The sequence below is a fragment of the Barbus barbus genome (assembly GCF_936440315.1).
Source record: "Barbus barbus genome assembly, chromosome: 8".
NCBI lineage: Eukaryota > Metazoa > Chordata > Actinopteri > Cypriniformes > Cyprinidae > Barbus > Barbus barbus.
In genome coordinates, this window is record NC_136736.1 from 15,289,427 (window position 1) to 15,309,118 (window position 19,692).

At 33.2% G+C, this 19,692-nt stretch overlaps 1 protein-coding gene across 1 annotated transcript; it reads right to left on the reverse strand.

Moving 5' to 3' along the window:
* Positions 1 to 5,281: 5,281 nt before the first annotated feature.
* LOC306874306 (solute carrier family 2, facilitated glucose transporter member 9-like) lies at positions 5,282 to 18,161 on the reverse strand (the record flags this gene model as incomplete). Its single annotated transcript, XM_079424281.1, has 12 exons — positions 5,282 to 5,536; positions 6,020 to 6,147; positions 6,714 to 6,789; positions 8,149 to 8,250; positions 8,496 to 8,606; positions 8,698 to 8,885; positions 11,500 to 11,632; positions 11,812 to 11,957; positions 12,244 to 12,368; positions 12,504 to 12,664; positions 12,971 to 13,069; positions 18,117 to 18,161. The coding sequence occupies 12 exons, from the start codon at positions 18,159 to 18,161 to the stop codon at positions 5,282 to 5,284; spliced, it is 1,569 nt and encodes a 522-aa protein (XP_079280407.1).
* Positions 18,162 to 19,692: the final 1,531 nt, after the last annotated feature.

Genomic DNA, 19,692 nt, shown 5'->3' on the forward strand with positions numbered 1-19,692 from the left:
ATATATTTTGAAAACATTTACATGTATTTTCTGAAATATATGCATGTGTGTGTATTTATATATACATAATAAATATACACAGTACACATACATATATTATGTAAACAAAAACTTTTATTTTGGATGCGATTAATCGTTTGATAGCACTAATTATAACTATTATACATTTTAACATTTGACATTACCCAGGTGGACCCCCAGAGGATTTAAATAGATGTCAGCTCAACAGACAGTGAATATTTTCCACATAATATTTTGTAAGCATTTCTATTTCGAACAATTACATTTTATATATAAATGCCTTGAGAATATAAAGGCTGCCTTAATATTTTAGAAAGGGGATCCCTCGTCATATTTGGGTGTCCATGGAAACTAAACTTTTAAAAACCAACTCTAAAATACTCCATGATAGTCCAGCATCAGTAATACTTGGAATGTCATGATTCATTCATTCATAGTCTTGCATATGCTTTTATAGATAAAGAAAACATTCTTTATTGTTCAGATTTTTATATAGCGACTCTTGTTAAAGACTGACAGAAATGTTTGTAGAGTGAAATACGCAGAGATCTGACATGATTAATCTTACCTGGTGGTTTTGGTTGGTGTTTGGTATGACATTAGTTTGCTGGCATCCCAAGTCCTCCAGATATCCCATGGTACACCAGTCTCTCTACAATTGTAAAAGTCACTGTAAAAGTCAGCTATTGCATCATGGAAACAGGACTCCTCTCTCCCACAGCCAGCCTGGAGAACTAATCATCTGTCTGTCACAGAGGTGAAACTGTACATGAGTGTGTGTGTGTGTGTGGCAAGAGGGTTAAATGTGACCCCATCTTGCGCTGTGACCCCCATCTGGGTGGGGGGCAACCACAAGATTGTTAGAGGATCACAAATCCTACAGAACCATGTTCCTCTGACCCCATCTTCACTCCATCCTTTAAATTCTTCATCTCAAACAGACCACATCTGTAATGTTTATAAAATTACGAATCTCCTAAAGCTCATACACAAATTCACTTATATATTTTGAATTGGCAAGAACCATGGGTCCAGCCAAAAATCATCTTTACTGTTTACTGAGAGTGAATAAATAAACAGCACTTTGACATTTTTTGGTGAACTCTTCCTTTAAAGGTGCATTTAAAATTTTAATTTATTTAGGCCTACTCATCTTTATGCTGTCCATAATGTGTTTTACTTTTATTCTTCATATAAACAAAAATGGAGATTTCTAGAAAAATAATCCTTCTCTGTGAGTCTATCCATATAATGCAAGTGCATGGGTCCTTCAAAGCTAACACTGCAAAAACCACACAAAACGAACATGACGGTAATGTTGATGAATCAATATCTTCTAGTGAATCAATAGCTTTGCGTCTCATTTTTAAGCGTCATCTTTGAGGGTTATGGATTATTTTTTCTAAAAATCTCTGTTCATTTGAACAAAGAAAGTCATACAGTATACACTTGGGATGACATGAAGATGAGTAAATGATGAGATAATTTCCATTTTCACTTTAAGGCCAACAAACCTTTGAACCTGGAGACTTTTTAACTCTCAAACTAGATTCTTGTCTCTAAAAAAACCTTTGCTTTTCTAGATCAAATTTTGAATTTCAGTTTGTTTTAATTCTCTTTCCTTCCAATCAAAATCTAATTCAATTTTAAATTCAAGAATTGCATAAATTTTAAAATAAAATTAATTTCTGAATGGCACACAACCCTGCAGCCTCAACAGTTTAGTATACCATTTACATGCAAATATACAATAAAATATATTTTTTGTGCTGGGTAGGATCACAGTAGTCTGTAATGCTTTCAAGAACATTCTGAGGGACACATTAGAACATGAGACTGGCACATTCCAGGGGCATTTCTGTCTCTCTTCAAGCGTCCATCATCTCCATTATCTATACACATACACAGTTTGAGACTGTCGATGTGTTAATCACCTAAGAATGCTTGCATGTACACACACACATACACACACACTGTTATATGGGTCACCAACAATACAATAACAGTGATATACAGATGACGTAATAATAATCATAATAATCGTAGAATTATATCGAGTTATGTGATAAATATAAACATTTATTTATGTTTATTTAATTTATATAAATTTTTTACTCATTATAAAATAAATCATTGTGTAATAATAATACTGATAATCATTTGACTTTATCAGAGAAACAGCATAATCCTTAAATAACAGAACATATCATTCTGTGTGCAGTAATCAGATTTTTTCCCTGCAAAAATACCTAACTGTATGAAAAATAAGACTTGGCTCTCCAGGGTTTCCTGTGGATGAAATGTCTGGAGTCACAGGAAGCTTAGACAGGTATGAAAAACATGCTGTGCCATACAGGAAAGATAAGAAAGAGCTGGAATTCCATGGCAAGTTTTTCGAGTGTTGAAAGCACATGCCTGGTATGTGCTGGTACTCCTGACAGTGGATGGGTGGGGGATTTGGGGAGATGGTGTGTGTGTGTGTGTGTGTGTGTGTGTGTGTGCGGATGGACTGATGTAAGTGATAAGGGCCCAGTGGACACTCGACACAATCTGTCAGTGACAGTGTGTGCTTGCGTGTCTCTGGTGGAACTGAGAGGAGTATCAATCGATCAAACACTCTCTGTATCTGCCGCTCTGTCACTCAAAGCCCAGCAGCATGCCTTGTGATTGGATACTCCACCCCACTCTCAGACTGATGCCGATGGTACAAGGAGATCAAGATTACTGTCATCTGAGGTCCTGGAAAATGTGATGATGAAGCTTGTTTTGTAAAGACTGAGTTAGCTGTGTGTATGTTTTTAAACCAAATTTTAAAAAAATTGGGAAAAAAAGTGAGGCAAAGAATTACAGGGTTTTTTTGGCCTTAAAAATAGTGTAAAAAACGATTTAGGATTAAGGTTTTTAAACTGCTGATGTACATGTTTAGCTTCAGGTTTATACATCAACGCTATATGAAAAAAAAAAAAAAAAATAGAGAATGTCCTGGCAGAAAATTACCAGTATCATTTCTGTTCATTTTCTTAACAATGAAATGTGTAACTTAACACCAATGAAAAATCAAAACAGAACATTTCTTCATATTACAACGGTACATTGTGCTAAATAGTTTTTTCTCTAAGGTGTTATATTTCAGATAATATTTTCCAGATAATACTTTTTATTATTTCATTTGGCTTTAGTCCAAATTAAATGTGAACCATATAAGAGCTAATTGTTTAATTTTACAGAAAACATGTTTTCGGACACCTTTTCTCATACAGTATTAATTAATCTTAATACATGGAAATATATAAGACAGCTGCCCTTATTTTTTAGAAAGGGGGTTCTTCACATGGGGACCATCACATTGAAGACCCCTGTCCTATATCATACAGAAAATGGTTTGTGGTCATATATATGTCCTGGTGCGCCCTCTGCTGTTTGTTCCTGCACATGTCAGACTGAATGTCTTTCACCAATATACATACTACAAATGAATAAAGTCAGTCACATGACATGACAAAAGGTTGTTGTATTTATACTTGAAAACAACATATTGTCTTGTTGTTGAACAATATCTTACAACACATTTCACACATGTGACCCTCTCTGTGAAAACCCAGCTAAAGCTCATTTTTTGTGATTTACTGTTTTCTACATAAAATCATCTTTCATAAGGTAAAGAACATTCTGTGAAAATGCAACCTTTATATATTTAATATTGACTGAGTAAGGCCATGTCAAAAATTGAAATTATAGTGAAATTTTTAAACTTTGATGCTTGTTATCTAAATTAGATTTTGAGACTTTAGCCTAGATTTCACAGAGAGGGTCACATATATAACACATATATTCAGGTACTTTGTCATAGTTTGTTATCATAATATTGTTAACATATTTATTTCATAATTTAAAGTTTATTTACCATTTTTATGTGTATGCCATAAAGGCACTACTGATGTAGCCAAGAACATACTCCCTTACATAAATAAGGGAAAGTACAATCTGTTAAGATACTTTGGCCACGTTATAGCTTTCATAAGGCTGCAAATAAAACTGCTGAAGGGACAGTTCACTAACAACATCATCATCAACAACAAAAACAACAACAACGTTATATATGACAGGTCACAGATTTCAACAGGTAAGAGGAATTAAAATCCTCCATGTATAAACCATGTAAGAAGCACTTGACAGGTTCTTTGGTTATTTGTCATTTAGCCGATGCTTTCTTATTTTTAGTGATTTGCAGAACAGCAACAGTTTAACTGCAATGCAACCTGAGGTTGTGATAAAAAAAGACTATCTTTTTCTAATTTTCTACAAAAGTACACTACTGTTCAAATATTTGGAGTCAGCAAAGTTTTTTTTTGTTGTTGTTGTGGAAAGAAATGAATGCTTTAATTCAACAAGGACGCATTGAATCGATCAAAAGTAACAGTAAAGACAATTATTATGTTACAAAAAAAAAATCTATTTCAAATGAATGCTGTTCTTTTGAACATTCTATTCATTAAGGAATTATCAATCAACATTGATGATAATAGTAAAACAAAATTCTTGAGGAGCAAATCAGCATATTAGAATGATTTCTGAAGGATCACGTGACACTTAAGAAAATTCAGCTTTTCACCATAAATTACATTTTACAATATGTTCAAATAGAGAACAATTATTTCAAATTGCAATAATATTTAACAATATTACTGTTTTTACTGTATTTTTGGTCAAGTTAATGCAGCCTTGGTAAGCAGAAAAGACCTCTTTCAAAAGTATAAAACAAATCTTACCAATTCCAAATTTTTGAACTGCACTGAAGTCCATGACGTGCTCTATTCTTAACCTTCTGAAGGCGTACAAAAGCTTTGTGTGAGGAACAAACCAAAACTGAAGCTCTCAGGAAATTTTAATTTGAATGTGCTGCAAACTTTCTTGAGAAAAATGCAATTAATGACATTAAAATGAACAAAATATGGCATCGATTGTACAGATTTGACATTTGGTTACTAGTCGAGCAATAACATGAGATGTTGTTGATTTCCAACCAGTGCATAAGCTCCATTTTTAGTCTCTTCATTACACAAACTATTGTATGGCTTCATAAGACTTGCAAATAAAAGCTCTTTAGTACATGTCATATGGGTTACTTTAATAGTGCTTTTGTAAGTGATCTAATGACACAAGATAATTCATGAAAACATCACATTCTCGCAGTGCACAGAAGAGTGGTTTGTAGCACCAGAACACAGCATACAAACAATACTGCCCTCTTTCTTCACCACTATTTCTCTGTCCTGTCCACTTTGTCCACATCTCCAGGCACCAGTGCACCATACCCATTCATTTTTTTGAGGCCGAGTTGGTCAGTGATTCCCAGTGGCTGGTTTTCAATTTCACATGCATTTCTTGAAGCGAACATCTGACTGATCTCCACAAAGGTTTTGTTCTTTGTTTCAGGGATGATGAAGAAAACGTAGGCTGCCACCCCCACACACACACCACAGAACACCAGATAACAGAATGCACCAGCTGACATCTGAAAATTCAACGAAAATCTGACATTAAAAGTCCAATTTAATGTGAACATAAACAATTAGAATACTGACAATATAATTTGCGATTAAACACGTACGGAAATGTAACATATGAGATATATGGCCCTATATCAAGAGTGATATTATCATATATGATACCTATAGGGCGATATATCATTTTCATAGATGAAGATGTAAGTTTATAACAAACCCATAAAAAATGTGTATAATTACTTTTGTTAATAATATCTACAGTATATGATGATTTTTATATGCTATTACATGTAGCAATCATATATGTCAACAACATAATTATATTTTATTTATATATGCAACTTTATAAAAATATATATATACAAACAATCTATACATGTTTGGTCATTTTTGTTTAGTAAAATAATTTTTGTAATTTTTTTAGACATTTTATACGTCTATCTTCTATATTTACTTAAAACAGCAACATGGATTGACAAAAACAGACTTACCTGAAGGAATGGAAAGACAAATCCCACAGTGAAGTTTGATATCCAGTTGAAAAATCCTCCTACAATGTAGGCAGAAGGTCGATGGGATTGTTTAAAGAGCTCTCCTGTCATGAGAAATGGGACACCAGCTGTGCAGGAACAAGCATATAACAGCACTAAAGTCACATTAATTAATTTAAATCATTTAAAAAAGCAACACTGCTATATATGATATGCTATGTAGCATATATGCCTACATGATTCAAAGCATTTTGTCTTTTCCAATAAACATACACCCTTTCACCAGCAGGTGGCACTCGTCTATCAAATACATTTACATTTATTCATTTAGCTGACGCTTTTATCCAAAGCGACTTACAATTGCTATATATGTCAGAGGTCGCACGCCTCTGGAGCAACTAGGGGTTAAGTGTCTTGCTCAGGGACACATTGGTGTCTCACAGTGGATTCGAACCCGGGTCTCTCACACCAAAGGCGTGTGTCTTATCCACTGCGCCATCACCACCCCTTCACAATAAAATGCTTTATGGCAGCAAACCTTGGCTTAGTTTTAAAATGAGTAATTCTGTTAACATCATTCCATGAATATGACCTATTTAGATCGTTACAAATATAAAGGGCAACCTTTAAGAGTTTTATATAGATGAAGGCATGACAATGACTGAGATAAATTCCTGTTGAGTGAGATCCTCACCAGGCCCAATGCAGAATCCTGCGATGATTCCAACCACACAGGCCACACTGACGTACCTCATGAAGGATACGTGAGCCTAACACAGACAAAAGAACCAGAGATCGATATATTTATTGAAAATCTTACTGCCCCCTTTTGAATGCTAGAGTTTACTGTATATATAAATTCTGAAATATACACATAAATAAAAGATAAATCTTGTATATACAGGACAGTTTTAGGCTCACTCAAAACATGGAAATAATGGGAAAATAGACTTCATAAAAGCAGACCAAAGTTTTTGAACAGTAAGATTTTTTATGTTTTTAAAGAATTATCTTCTGCTCACCAAGCCTGAATTTATTTGACCCAAATACAGCAAAGCCACTAATATTGTGAAATATTTTATCTAATGATTTTCATAAAATATTTCACAATATTAGTGCCTTTGCTGTATTTGGGTCAAATAAATTCAGGCATGGTGAGCAGAAGATAATTCTGCTTTCTATATGAATACATTTTAAAATGTAATTTATTCCTGTGATCAAAGTTAAATTTTCAGCATTATTATTTCTGTCTTCAGTGTCACATGATCTTTCAGAAATCATTTTAATATGTTGATTTGCTGTTCAAGAGACATTTATTATTATTATTATTATTATTTAAAACAGTTGAGTAAATTTTTCCAGGATTCATTGATGAATAAAAGGATCCAAAGATCAGCATTTATCTGAAATAAAAAGCTTTTAAAACATTATACACTATAAATAAATATAGATGATAGATAGATAGATAGATAGATAGATAGATAGATAGATAGATAGATAGATAGATAGATAGATAGATAGATAGATAGATAGATAGATAGATAGATAGATAGATAGATAGATAGATAGATAGATAGATAGATAGATAGATGATAGATAGATAGATTTAAATTGATCAAAAGTGATGAAGACTTTTATAATATTATAAAAGATTTCTATTTCAGATAAATGTTGTTCTTCTGAACTTTCTATTCATCAAAGAAACCTGAAAAAATTATACTCAGCTGTTTTCAACATAATAATAATAATAATAATAATAATAATAAATATGTTTTGAGCAGTAAATCAAATATTATAATTATTTCTGAAGGATCATGTGACTGGTGTAATGATACTAAAAAATCAACTTTGAAATATAAGGAATAAATAACATTTTTAAATATATTCAAATTGAAATCAGTTATTTTAAATAGTAAAAATATATCTCAATATATGCTATTGCTGTATTTTGTATCAAATAAATGAAGGTTTGGTGAGCAGAAGATAATTCTTACTGGTAGAGTACCTTTAAGAGACAATTAGTTATAATAATACCTAATTGTTACTCAAGGGTCAATAATATTCTTGAAGAGATTAAGAGTAAGTAAATATGTTCATAATTAGCAAGTAAATATGGTGTTCATTTGTACCTGTAATAGTAGAGAGAATGTGATTCCAGCACAGCATACGCCCATAAAGCTGAAGCCACCAATCATCAGAGGCCTCCTACCCACACGCTCAATAGTAAAGCACTGGACAGCATCCAGAGAATTAAAAGATTATGAATTACTCACAGTCTTACTCAGGAGACATCTATATTTGCCATTCTAGAGCAGTTTTACTCAGCATAGACCTGCAGTCATATTGTGTGTTTATACTGAGTTTGTACTGCTGCACAACAGCAACCTAAACATATGTACACAAGAATCACAATTGCAGGAGACAATGAAACATGGTATTTAAGGTATGCCTTTGGCAGCATTCATTGTGTTCTCACCCCTATGAGTCCAGCAATGACCTCTATGGCTCCAGTGCCCACAGTTGTGTACTGAATCTGATGAGCAGGAATACCTGCATTTTCAAAGATGGTATTGGTGTAGAACCAAATCTAGAAATTAAAGCCATTTTATTATCTCAAATAACATTCTAGCCATTTAATGTTCATCATAACCAGTTTTCATTGCTAAAAACACACACACCGCATCGATTCCAGACAGCTGCATGCCAGCATTGACCACAAGGACTGTAACAAGCTGCCAGCGAACAGACGGATCCCTGAAGATCTGCAATACTGAGACAGTCTCTACTGAGGACAAAGAGCGCTGCTCTTCCTGCATCTCCTCCACCTCAGCTTGGATGTTACTTTTGGGACGGTACCACTTCAGTGCTGCAAAGAGGAATCAGAATCTGAACATCATTTTATAATTTTATCAAATTATATCAGATCAGACAATCAGGACAGCAGAATACTCTGATACCTCTACAATTTAAAAAAAGTTCTATTTCATTTTTTAATAATCTTTTAATCCAAAGTTGAATTGAAATCATTTTAATCTTCTGTTGCGCTTTAATGCACATTTATTTTCATGTTTTGACTAACATACTAAAGCACATGTGAAGTTCTTGATTATAATTTTAAATTTAGTGTTATTTGATATTACATTTAAAGTTAGAATTTGAACTTCACACAAATGTTTAATTGCAAATATATTTAAATACATACAAGTTTCAATAGAAATGCTATAAACGCTTGTCAGTAAATTTAGCAGTGCACTTTAACCATTTTTTTTCAAGACAACAAAAGTCAAATAAATTACATATAAAATGCATTTAAGTCCTACTTTACAAAACACAGTTCAAGCTAACAGCATCTTATATAAATGTAAACTATAGGCTAATAAATTTTCATTTAGTGTTGAAAACGTTAAAAGTTAATTCTTTGAAAGAATATTATTATGTAATACATAAACATATTTTAAAAGTATGATAAAGTTAACTTTTTCTTAAAGACACTCATAAATTAAAATTATGCGAATCAGATTTAAACTAGTCAATTTTATTTATATAGTGTCTTTCACAATGCACATTGTTTTAAAGCAGAACAATAGTGTCATGGTCCTGTCACCTTCATTGACCTTATTCTTAGTTTGGTGACAGGATCCTGACAATCATGTGTTGTCTGTCTTTTAAATCACACAAATATGTAATGATTTTGTACAGAAATGATTTAATGTTTCTGCTACTCTCCTCTAATCTCGTCTCACATTCTTTGCTGCAGTCAGTGAGTTCTCCTGCCCGGTAGCTGCTGTATGACCGATGGGCCTTTGTAGTGTCGGCTTCTGAAGCCTGAGATCACAGTATGAACAATAACAGCTTACGAGAGTCTGCTGGTCTGGCCACTAATCCCTCCAACATAATTTAATCATCCTTAATGCAGCGAACATTCAGAAGAATTTCTAGATTTTTTAATGGAAATGTTTAAGTTGTAAAACAGATTTTTTTTTTTTTCAAACTTCCCTAGTGAAAAATAAATATACAGAAATGTATTTGCAATACATTTACTTCATGCTAAGTATATTACAAATACATTTACATATTTATGTACTTAATAAAAATACCTTGCAATTGTACTTTTGGTATACTAAACTGGTATACTTAAAGTCTGCTAAATTGGAACAACGAATTTTATTCTTAATGCACTTTAATTGTGCAGAAGTAGTGCTGAAATCAAACTAAAGATTACTGAAGTTTATTTGATTGTGCTAAAGTGGAACTATATTGCAAGTATACGTCAGGTACACTTTAAATATCTCACATTTAAAGACTAAAATTATTCAAAAATCATACAATCCTCATTAATAGTGACATTAAAACACATTTTAGGCTTAATATTAAGAAATGTGCATTGTGTACAAGTAGTCCTCCAAATAAAGTTGAATTAAAATCAGTATTGTTTTTCCTTGTTTTACCCCTGTCTTTGTTCCTGGTTTTCCTTATATGTTTTTTTATTTTTTTATTTCCTGTTCTTGTTTAGTTTGATTGTTTTATGATTCCTCGTTTAGTTTTAGCATGATTCCTTGCACCTGTGTTTTGTAATTATCCCTTGCATTTAAGTTCCTGTTTGTTTGGTCTTCCTTTGTCAGGTCTACTAAGTCACTAGTTATGTTTGTGAGTTTGGAATCTGTTCTGTGTTGAATTATCCCAGTGTTTCGTCATTAAAAGCTATTTCATGCCTCCTGCATTCTCCCTGCTTCCATGTAACGTGACGGGTACAATCTAAAAGATTTTTAAAATCTTATTAAACCTTCAAAATGTGAGAGACCACAAACATGAGGGAAAAAAATCCTAGATTTAACCGTTTTGCTCCTATAGTGTGTGGTGTCCTCGGGGTTCCCCCCACACATCAGGATTTTTGATCGTAAATATTCACGATTCGCGATCGGTGTGCCTCCGACGTTCTTCCGAGCAGATTCAGTCACTCTTAACAAACCTCACACCAGGGAAATCTGATAAGATAATATTTAGAACCACCAAGATAATTGGGACATTACCTAGGATTGTTGGAAGGGGAGAAATCGGCCCAAAATCAGCCCAATTATCTTGTGGTGTGTACCCAACATAAGTATGTTAATAGATTTGAATGATACTTAGCATGAAATAAATGTATTTTAAACATTACTTTTTTTTACTAGGGTTTACACACCTGATAATTCAGTGGTCACTCTTTTCCATAAAATTACAATGAATGATAAAAGGCTTTCAAAGAACAAAAGCACCATAACAGTATAATAGTCCATACAGTAGGCCCTGGCCTAATCCATGCAATTTATATACACAGTATATATGTCTTCTGATAATCTTTAGGGTATTCTTGAAAAAAAATAAAAAATTCACCTTTTGTGTTCCACTTAAGACAGACTGTAATATGGATTTGGAACAGCATTATGGTTAATAAAATTGTTACTTTTGGGTGAACCGTTATTTTGAATATAAGACTTTACCTGTGATAGTGGCATGAATATTCCGCTTTTCCATCAATAGATATCTCGGACTCTCTGGGAACCAAGGCAACAACATGAGTTGTATGAATGTAGGCACCACAACTAGAGAGAGGAACAGAGGCCAGTGCTCTTCCTGTGTGGAACAACCAAATGATAATCATAAGAAGACTTAACAAGACTGAAAGCAAAGCAGCAACAGATCTGTTTAAAACATGTTGCAACAACAAAAGTTAAAAATATATAAATTAATCGGTGATGTTCATAACAGAGAAAGATAATCTAATGTAATAAAATAAAATGGAAGGGAACCACCTTGCCCAAGATCTCATGGAGTCCCAGAATCTGAGCGATAAACACTCCTATGCAGATGAAGATGCTGGGCACGAGTCCTAGGAAGCCCCGGAGATTCTTTGGAGCAATTTCTCCCAGAAACATGGGCACTACGCTGAGAGAAATCCCTGCAGAAGCACAACAGTGAAGCAAATATCAGTACAGCAGCTAAAGAAATCCAAAGGAGAAAATGAAAATCCAATATGAGTAGACATATTTCTGTGTACACATTTAAGAAAGGAAGGACTACACTAAAATTGTTAAATGTATTCCGCTGTTCATAATAAAAAAAATAAAATAAAAAAACTGAGACAACCATCAAAAATCGTATTTTATGTCCCACAGAAAAAAAGAAAGTCATGTTATGGAAATGACATTGTGAGTAATTTTTTCATATTAAATGAAACTAATAACCTGAGTGTATCCCTATAATGAAGCGCCCAATGATGATCATCTCTGGAGATCCACATAATCGGCTGAAGCCCATCAGCACTCCAGCGATAAACACCAGAACTGTGCTGTGTACCAGTGTCCCTCTCCTTCAAATTAGAAAGATGCACAAAACATTCAAGTAGCTATTGAACTTTGGCCAGCTGATACAATGAGTCAACATTTCATAAACTATTCCGTTTAAGTTTAATAGAGGGGAAACATGTATAAGCTGTATACTGTACCTCCCAAATTTGGTAACCTGTATTCCCACTGTGAGAGAGCCCACCAGGCCTCCAATGGCAAATATAGACACAGTGACTGAATAAATAAGTGTGAGAGTCTCTTTATCCACTCCTGACCCATTCCGCCTCACAATGGTTTGGTTATAAAAGTCCTTTATGTACTGTGTGAAGAACAAATGGACATGAATGGGCATTACCAGTCATGCTTAACCAGTTATAATATATGTTAGGCAGTGATATGAGAATCAATTGTCTAAAGATTTTGAAACTTCAATCACACACTTAAAGGAATAATTCATCCCAAAATGAAAATTTGCTAATGAAAATGTACTCACCCTCAGGCAAGCTAATATGTAAATGAGTTTGTATCACCTGGATTGAATCACCAAGTAGGTGATTCAATCCAGCTGCATAAAAAAAGAGTTATGTGTGGCTATGTGAAAAATTGTGTTTGTGGTGTCACTCACCTCTGCAGGAGAGTTAACAACAGCCAGGTTATAACCATACAGCATAGAGCTCCCAAAGGAAGAGAGGAACGCTACCGCCAAAAGGGATGAGGTTAGATGCTGGAGAAACAAGTGATGGAAAACCATGAGTCAGGTAGCCATTTATAATAACATACATCCTTGTTTTTGGATTTAAACTTTTCATAAGATGTTTGGCACTTAGATAAATCACATTATTAAATAGTTTTTATAAGGAAGCTGTTTTGGCTTAAAAACTATATGGATATCAACAGACTTTTCTTTAATCATAAATCAGGTTTATAAGCAGCTTTGGGTGTTCAATACTGCTGGTTATATAGGCCCAGGGACATCGTGATCAGGGGGAAAAGGGGAACTGTGTGCATATGTCCCAGAGGCTTAGAGGGGCCAACACCGATGTCCTGGGACAAGCCAGGCTGAGATCGAACACAAATTTGTTCAAAGGGCCCAGAATCTTATAGCGACACCACTGTATATAGAAAGAATGAGTAGATTACAGAAGTATTTGATTCAATACACACTGCAATCAACATGCACAATAAAGTAAGTATTTTCTCTCTGGAGTACACAATCACACTTTAAGCACAAATGTTATATTGTTTATAACCGTAAACTGAGTCTAAAGTATTAGACTCTGGCACTGATCCATTCAGCATGTGACTGCATTAGCGTGCAAGTGAACCATGACTAGATCTGGCATGAGTGTTCACTGCCCAGGCAAACTGAGTTACAATAATTACCCTGCACATGTACTATGGCAAGCCGTTTTAACATTTAATCTATAAGCCGCACTAGTATCTAATTTAACATTACTGGTACTTATTTTTTACATACTAGTATCTTTTCCAGTACTAGTACTTAGTCATTAACTACTAGTGCTTATTCTTTAGCTACTAGTGCTTATTCTTTAGGTACTAGTACTTAATCAGTAGATACTAGTACGTTTTCATTAGATACTAGTGCTTATTTATTAGGTACTAGTACGTTTTCATTAGATACTAGTGCTTATTTATTAGGTACTAGTACTTATTCATTAGATACTAGTACTTATTTATTAGGTACAAGTACTTATTCATTAGATACTAGTACTTATTCATTAGATACTAGTACTTATTGATTAAATACTAGTACTTATTCATTAGATACTAGTACTTATTATTAGATAATAGTACTTATTATTAGATACTAGTACTTATCCTTGAATTACTATAACTTATTTTTTAGATACTAGTACTTATTTATTAGAAACTAGTACTTATTTATTAGAAACTAGTACTCATTCATTAGATACTAGTACCTATTAAATAGATACTAGTACTTATTCAGTAGATACTAGTACACATTTATTATATACTAGTACTTATTCAAAATGTTACTAGTAAGATTTTTTATTTTACTAGTAAATTTTTTAATTGAACTCTACTGTAGCCATTTGGACTAGTCATAACATAAGGCAAGTAAAAAAGCAGATCTGACTGGTAAGATAAGAACTGTTACAAGTAGTAATCACAAAAGATACTAGTGTCTAATAAATAAGCACTAGTACCTAATGAATAAATACTAGTAGCTAATGAATGCTTACTAGTAATATTTAAATAGATACTAGTCACTATTGCAATAATTACTTGTCAGAAATTAAAAGATGATATCACAAACAGAATAACTACCACTACCTGTTCATTTGGAGATATCTTCAACCTCATAAAGAACTAGTAAGAATGTATTTGGAGATATCTTAATTCAAACAAATCATTACAGAAACATGAGTACCTCTCAACCGTCCAATCAGAGTCCACATGGCAATACATACATTAATATGCTGATTTAATTTGATTGTTAAGTAGGGCTAACTGGATTTGTATGTTAGCCTACCTTGCTAATTGGTTACCATAAAAACACAAAGAAAAGATTACAAACCTGTTGTCCAACAAAAGTATATTGACATGTTTTTACTCCAAATTCACATCATAACATCAGTCGAGCGTTTGAAATAATTTCCTTTTGTGATCTGACATGGTTTCATTAAACAGAATGAGGCAGAAATCATGCCACTTTATATTATTACAGTGATAAAGGCTATGTCGATTAGCATTGCATTTTAAACATACTTTATTCTTATAAAAATACCCGAGATGACTTGAAGAACATAGATAAAACCATATATTGCTGCTATCATTGTTTATTTTCTTCATGCTTCATCATTAAATCGTTTATCTGCATAGCTACTAGGCTACATAAACAGCGAAAGCTGAATGTCTTTGTCCATATGGGGGATTTCCTGGAAGTGAGTCTCACTAGTGGAGTTTCGTGAGGGAGCCCTCCGGCGAAGAGTATGAATGAAAAGAAATTACATGAATTGAGTATTCATTATTGCTCACAAAATAACGAGTAAAAAGAGCTAAAATAATTATGAACTTTCAGGTAAACATTTGCAAATCCTTACATTTTTCATCAGTGTAGAGAAGTGTAATTGTTTTTCCCTTTTCTTGCAGCTATATTTATTATTATATTTATACTTAAATACTCAGTTTTGTATATTATAGTGAAATAGTGTTATTACAAAAGTAATATTCCTTATTTTGTTTAATGTTTTTATTTATTGGCATATAAAAACAAATTTGTTGACCAAATCATGCAGCCCTACATGTACAGAATTTTTTTTTTATTATTATTAATAATGTTTGGCCTTTTTTTTCCAAATAAAGAAAATGTTTGTCTGAAAACCATAAGGTTCGGATTTTGTGTGCCCTGTACAGAACATTAATGTAAAAACATTAATTGTCTGTAGCACCAGTGTTATATGCAAAAACATTAACGTACAGCCCTGATATGATATTTATTGTTTTTACTGGAGGAAAAAGAGGAAAATCACAGATAATAAAATTGGTGTCTTATCTCCATCTTGCCACTAGAGGTCACTCGATGACCAACAAACACATTAGACTACTGTGTTTACGTAATTACAGTGTTTACAAAACTGACAAAATAGGTTTTCTATGTGCTTGTGTACAAATGATTGTTTTTTTTTTTCTATGTGGTTTCCACAAAAAAGTACATTCATCTCCTTTCTGTTTCTTGTCTAATCTCTCTCCTATATGTTGCTGGTTCATTAATATTCAACATACGATTAGCATACTGGGCAGAAATGCTAATTTTAAAAGTACCAGTATCTATTAAGTTCAGGATATCGCTGGTCTAAAAAGTTACTAGTAACTAAAAAATAAGAACTAGTTCTATTTTGTCTTATCAAGAAGAGTATAAGTAAATACTAGTTACTATTGGAATAAGTACTAGTATCTAATAAATAAGAACTAGTATCTAATGAATAAGTACAAGTAACTTTAAAAAGACACTAGTACCTAAAGAATAAACACTAGTAGCTAAAGAATAAGCACTAGTAGCTAATTATAAGTACTAGTACTTAATGGGAAAGATACTAGTATCTAAAAAATAAGTACTAGTAGCATGAAAATAGATACTAGTACGGCTTATAGAATAAATGTTAAAACGGCTTGCCATACATGTACAAGATCACTATCATCACCTGCCAAAAGTGGAAATGCAATGAAATGAAAAAACTTCTCAGTCGAGAAGAAGTGGAAACCTCAAAGTATGAAGGGAGAGATTGTCACTTGTGTATAAGTAATGTGTAAAAAATGCAAAAATTATAATAAAGAGTCATTCCTTTGTTATATTTCACAAACCATCTTAACTTTGTTTTATATGTATTGTACAATGAATTAATAATGCATAGCTGGAAACTGATATAGTATTCTCAAAAGCAAATTTATTTATTTTTTTTTTTTTGTAAAAACAGTCAAATTCAATTAAAAACCTATAAATAGGGTCTGAGCTACAATTTACTCAAAATGTTATGGGTGGGACCACAGAAAGAGAACACAGGGCTCTCAGAAAAAGAGCTTTCTCTGCAACAGGCACAAGACATTCACAAGATGCAGGAAAGAAGTAAAAACCTCATTTTTTTTCTTCATATAAAGAAATTACGCAATAATGTGGAAACCTTTCAAGACAGGCCTACGAAGAGCTCAGGATCAATGACATGTCATTGTACAGTCATTTAAAATGTGATTACATTGTTAATTGGCAATAATTGTTGGGATGAGTATACAATTATATAATTATAATTTTCTTTCTGTCTTTTTTCCTTTAAATCAGAGGTTGTAATGTTGTGATTGATCTCTTAAGTTGTTTTGGTTTATCTTTATTGAAGTTTTTTTCTAATGCCCTCACAGAAAATGAATGGGAAATGAATAGCCTTTACATTATACATTTTAATTTTTAATATGTGACCCATGCTGTTTAGTGCTACCTAATGTACAGTGACAGCACATTTAGTGGTAAACATTTTTTTTTTCTGCTGGAAAAGATGTGCTAGATGTGCCATTTGCTGTCTCTCCAAGAGAGCTGCCTATCTAGACAGCCGCCTTGCTAACAATGCTTTGCATTTATAAGCATGACCCTAAAGCTTGAAGAAGCATGAAAAAGGTGAGATGTTATTTAATGTTCGTTTGTTGGGAAAAATACCAAATAAAAGGCCTTTGAACATATATAGTGAATTTATAGAAACTGTAGGAAACATTGTAATATTGCTGCCTTGCTGGGCTCCCTTCACAGAAGTTTGAAAAAACACAGGTTCATAAACCATTCTACATGCAGACTGGATAGTGGAATTTTTACACACACACACACACACACACACACACACACACACACACACACACACAGTTTGTAGTTTGGAAATATGCTTTAAATAAATAGCTAAATAAATACAATGAATTAAGTTTCGATTAGTTGCTTTTTAAAAAGATTACAAGTTAAATTGCAGATTTACAGACAATTACGAGAACAAAAAAAGAGATGATTTCATTATACAGCCAAATTCTCCCTGTAAACGAGAATTTAACATATGCACGACATGAATTGTGATAGCCTTTTCATCGAGAGGAACCATCATGTTTTATAATGTTTTGAATATTTTCTCCTTCTCAAAACTCTTGATTGCATCAAAAATGAAAGAATTCATTAAACACGTATAATAATAATAATAATAATAATAATAGTTATTGTTATAAAATCCTATTATGCAAATTAAATTAGGCCTACTTACCCCTCTACTTTTCCCGTTAGTTTCTATCAAAACCTCTTCTGCCATCTATGAGTACCAAAGAAATTGGCTCTCTGGTTAAAATTAGAATGAGAGCGGGTATTGTTTTTTCCTTAAAACGTTATACCACCTTCATTCCAGTGCAGACTATATTTGACTGAATAAAGACTGAATTATGCACATTTAACAAGGAGGAGGGAGAGTGTGTGACGCTCAACCAACCACTGCTTGCTGTCAAATGAAGTTCCTCCTACAAGCATTTCTCACCATTTTAAAAGGTCAAAATGTGAGACTGACACTGTCACATGTTAAAAACCCCCGTGATTTAACTCTTTGTTCAAATTAACTGGATTTTCACTGCGCGAGTGAACACTTGCTTGGGTAACATAAAATATTATATATGTGTGTGTGTGTGTGCAATGTCAGAATGATAATGTTGATGTAATAATATATAGGCTATATACTTTTGAGCTGTAAATAAACTTTTAGTGAACTGTTTGTGTATTTAGTCATAGTCTATGTTATAGACTATTATCTTTCCAGTCTATAGGTTAAGTGCAAGCAGATAACAGAAAACCAGTGATTCGTTGTGCTGTTACTGTTCTATATACAGACGACAGATACAAGGGTTACGCATCATGATGACGATAGTGTGATGGAACTGAACCTCCTGATCACATGTATTCCCAGCATTTCATCATGGTCATCAAACTCTGAAATCTGCACATCAACTGTAACTGAATTGCTAAATTTTACATTTGTAAAAGTCTTACTGTGCAAATTATCACTGCTATTCAAGCACTCACGTGAAACTACACTGCAAGCCTTAAAACATTAGTTATGGTTTGGTGACCTTAGCTTTGCATCAGGCCTTCAATGGATTTAAGGGATATTTCAACATCATTTACTCACCCTCATGTCATTCCAAACCTGAATGACTCTCTTTCTTCTGTGAATTTTTTTTATTTTTTATAGAATAGAAGTCAATGGTAATCAAATCTGTTTGGTTATCAACATTCCTTCTTTTTTGTTCTGCAGTCATATAGGTTTGGGATGACAGGAGGCGGGTGAGTAAACATTTACATTTATGCATTTAGCAGACGCTTTTATCCAAAGCGACTTACATTGCATTCAAGTTACAGTTTTTACATTTTATCAGCTCTTGCTTTCCCTGGGAATCGAACCCATGACCTTGGCGTTGCGAGCGCCATGCTCTACTATTTGAGCTACAGGAAAGCCTGTAGAAAGTAAAATGATTCCATGGAAATGATTGTACAGGAAAGTAAATGATTCCATTTACTAAAACATGTCCCAAATTTAAATTTTTGGGTGAATTATCCCTTTTAACTAGATTAACAAAGTTCAATTCAAAAGAAAAATTACTTGCAATATCACTCCATAAATGTGCTCTGCCTAAATGTATATTAAATATATTTGTTTTCCCTCAGTTTCAAAAACTCTCCAGTTGCTCAGCCTTGTGACTAACCTTTGACAAATGTTGAAATAATAGTTCTGTGTTTGTGTTTTTTTGGCTCTGTACTAGCTCCCTCTGGACTTTTGTTTTAGCCCTCTCTCTTCT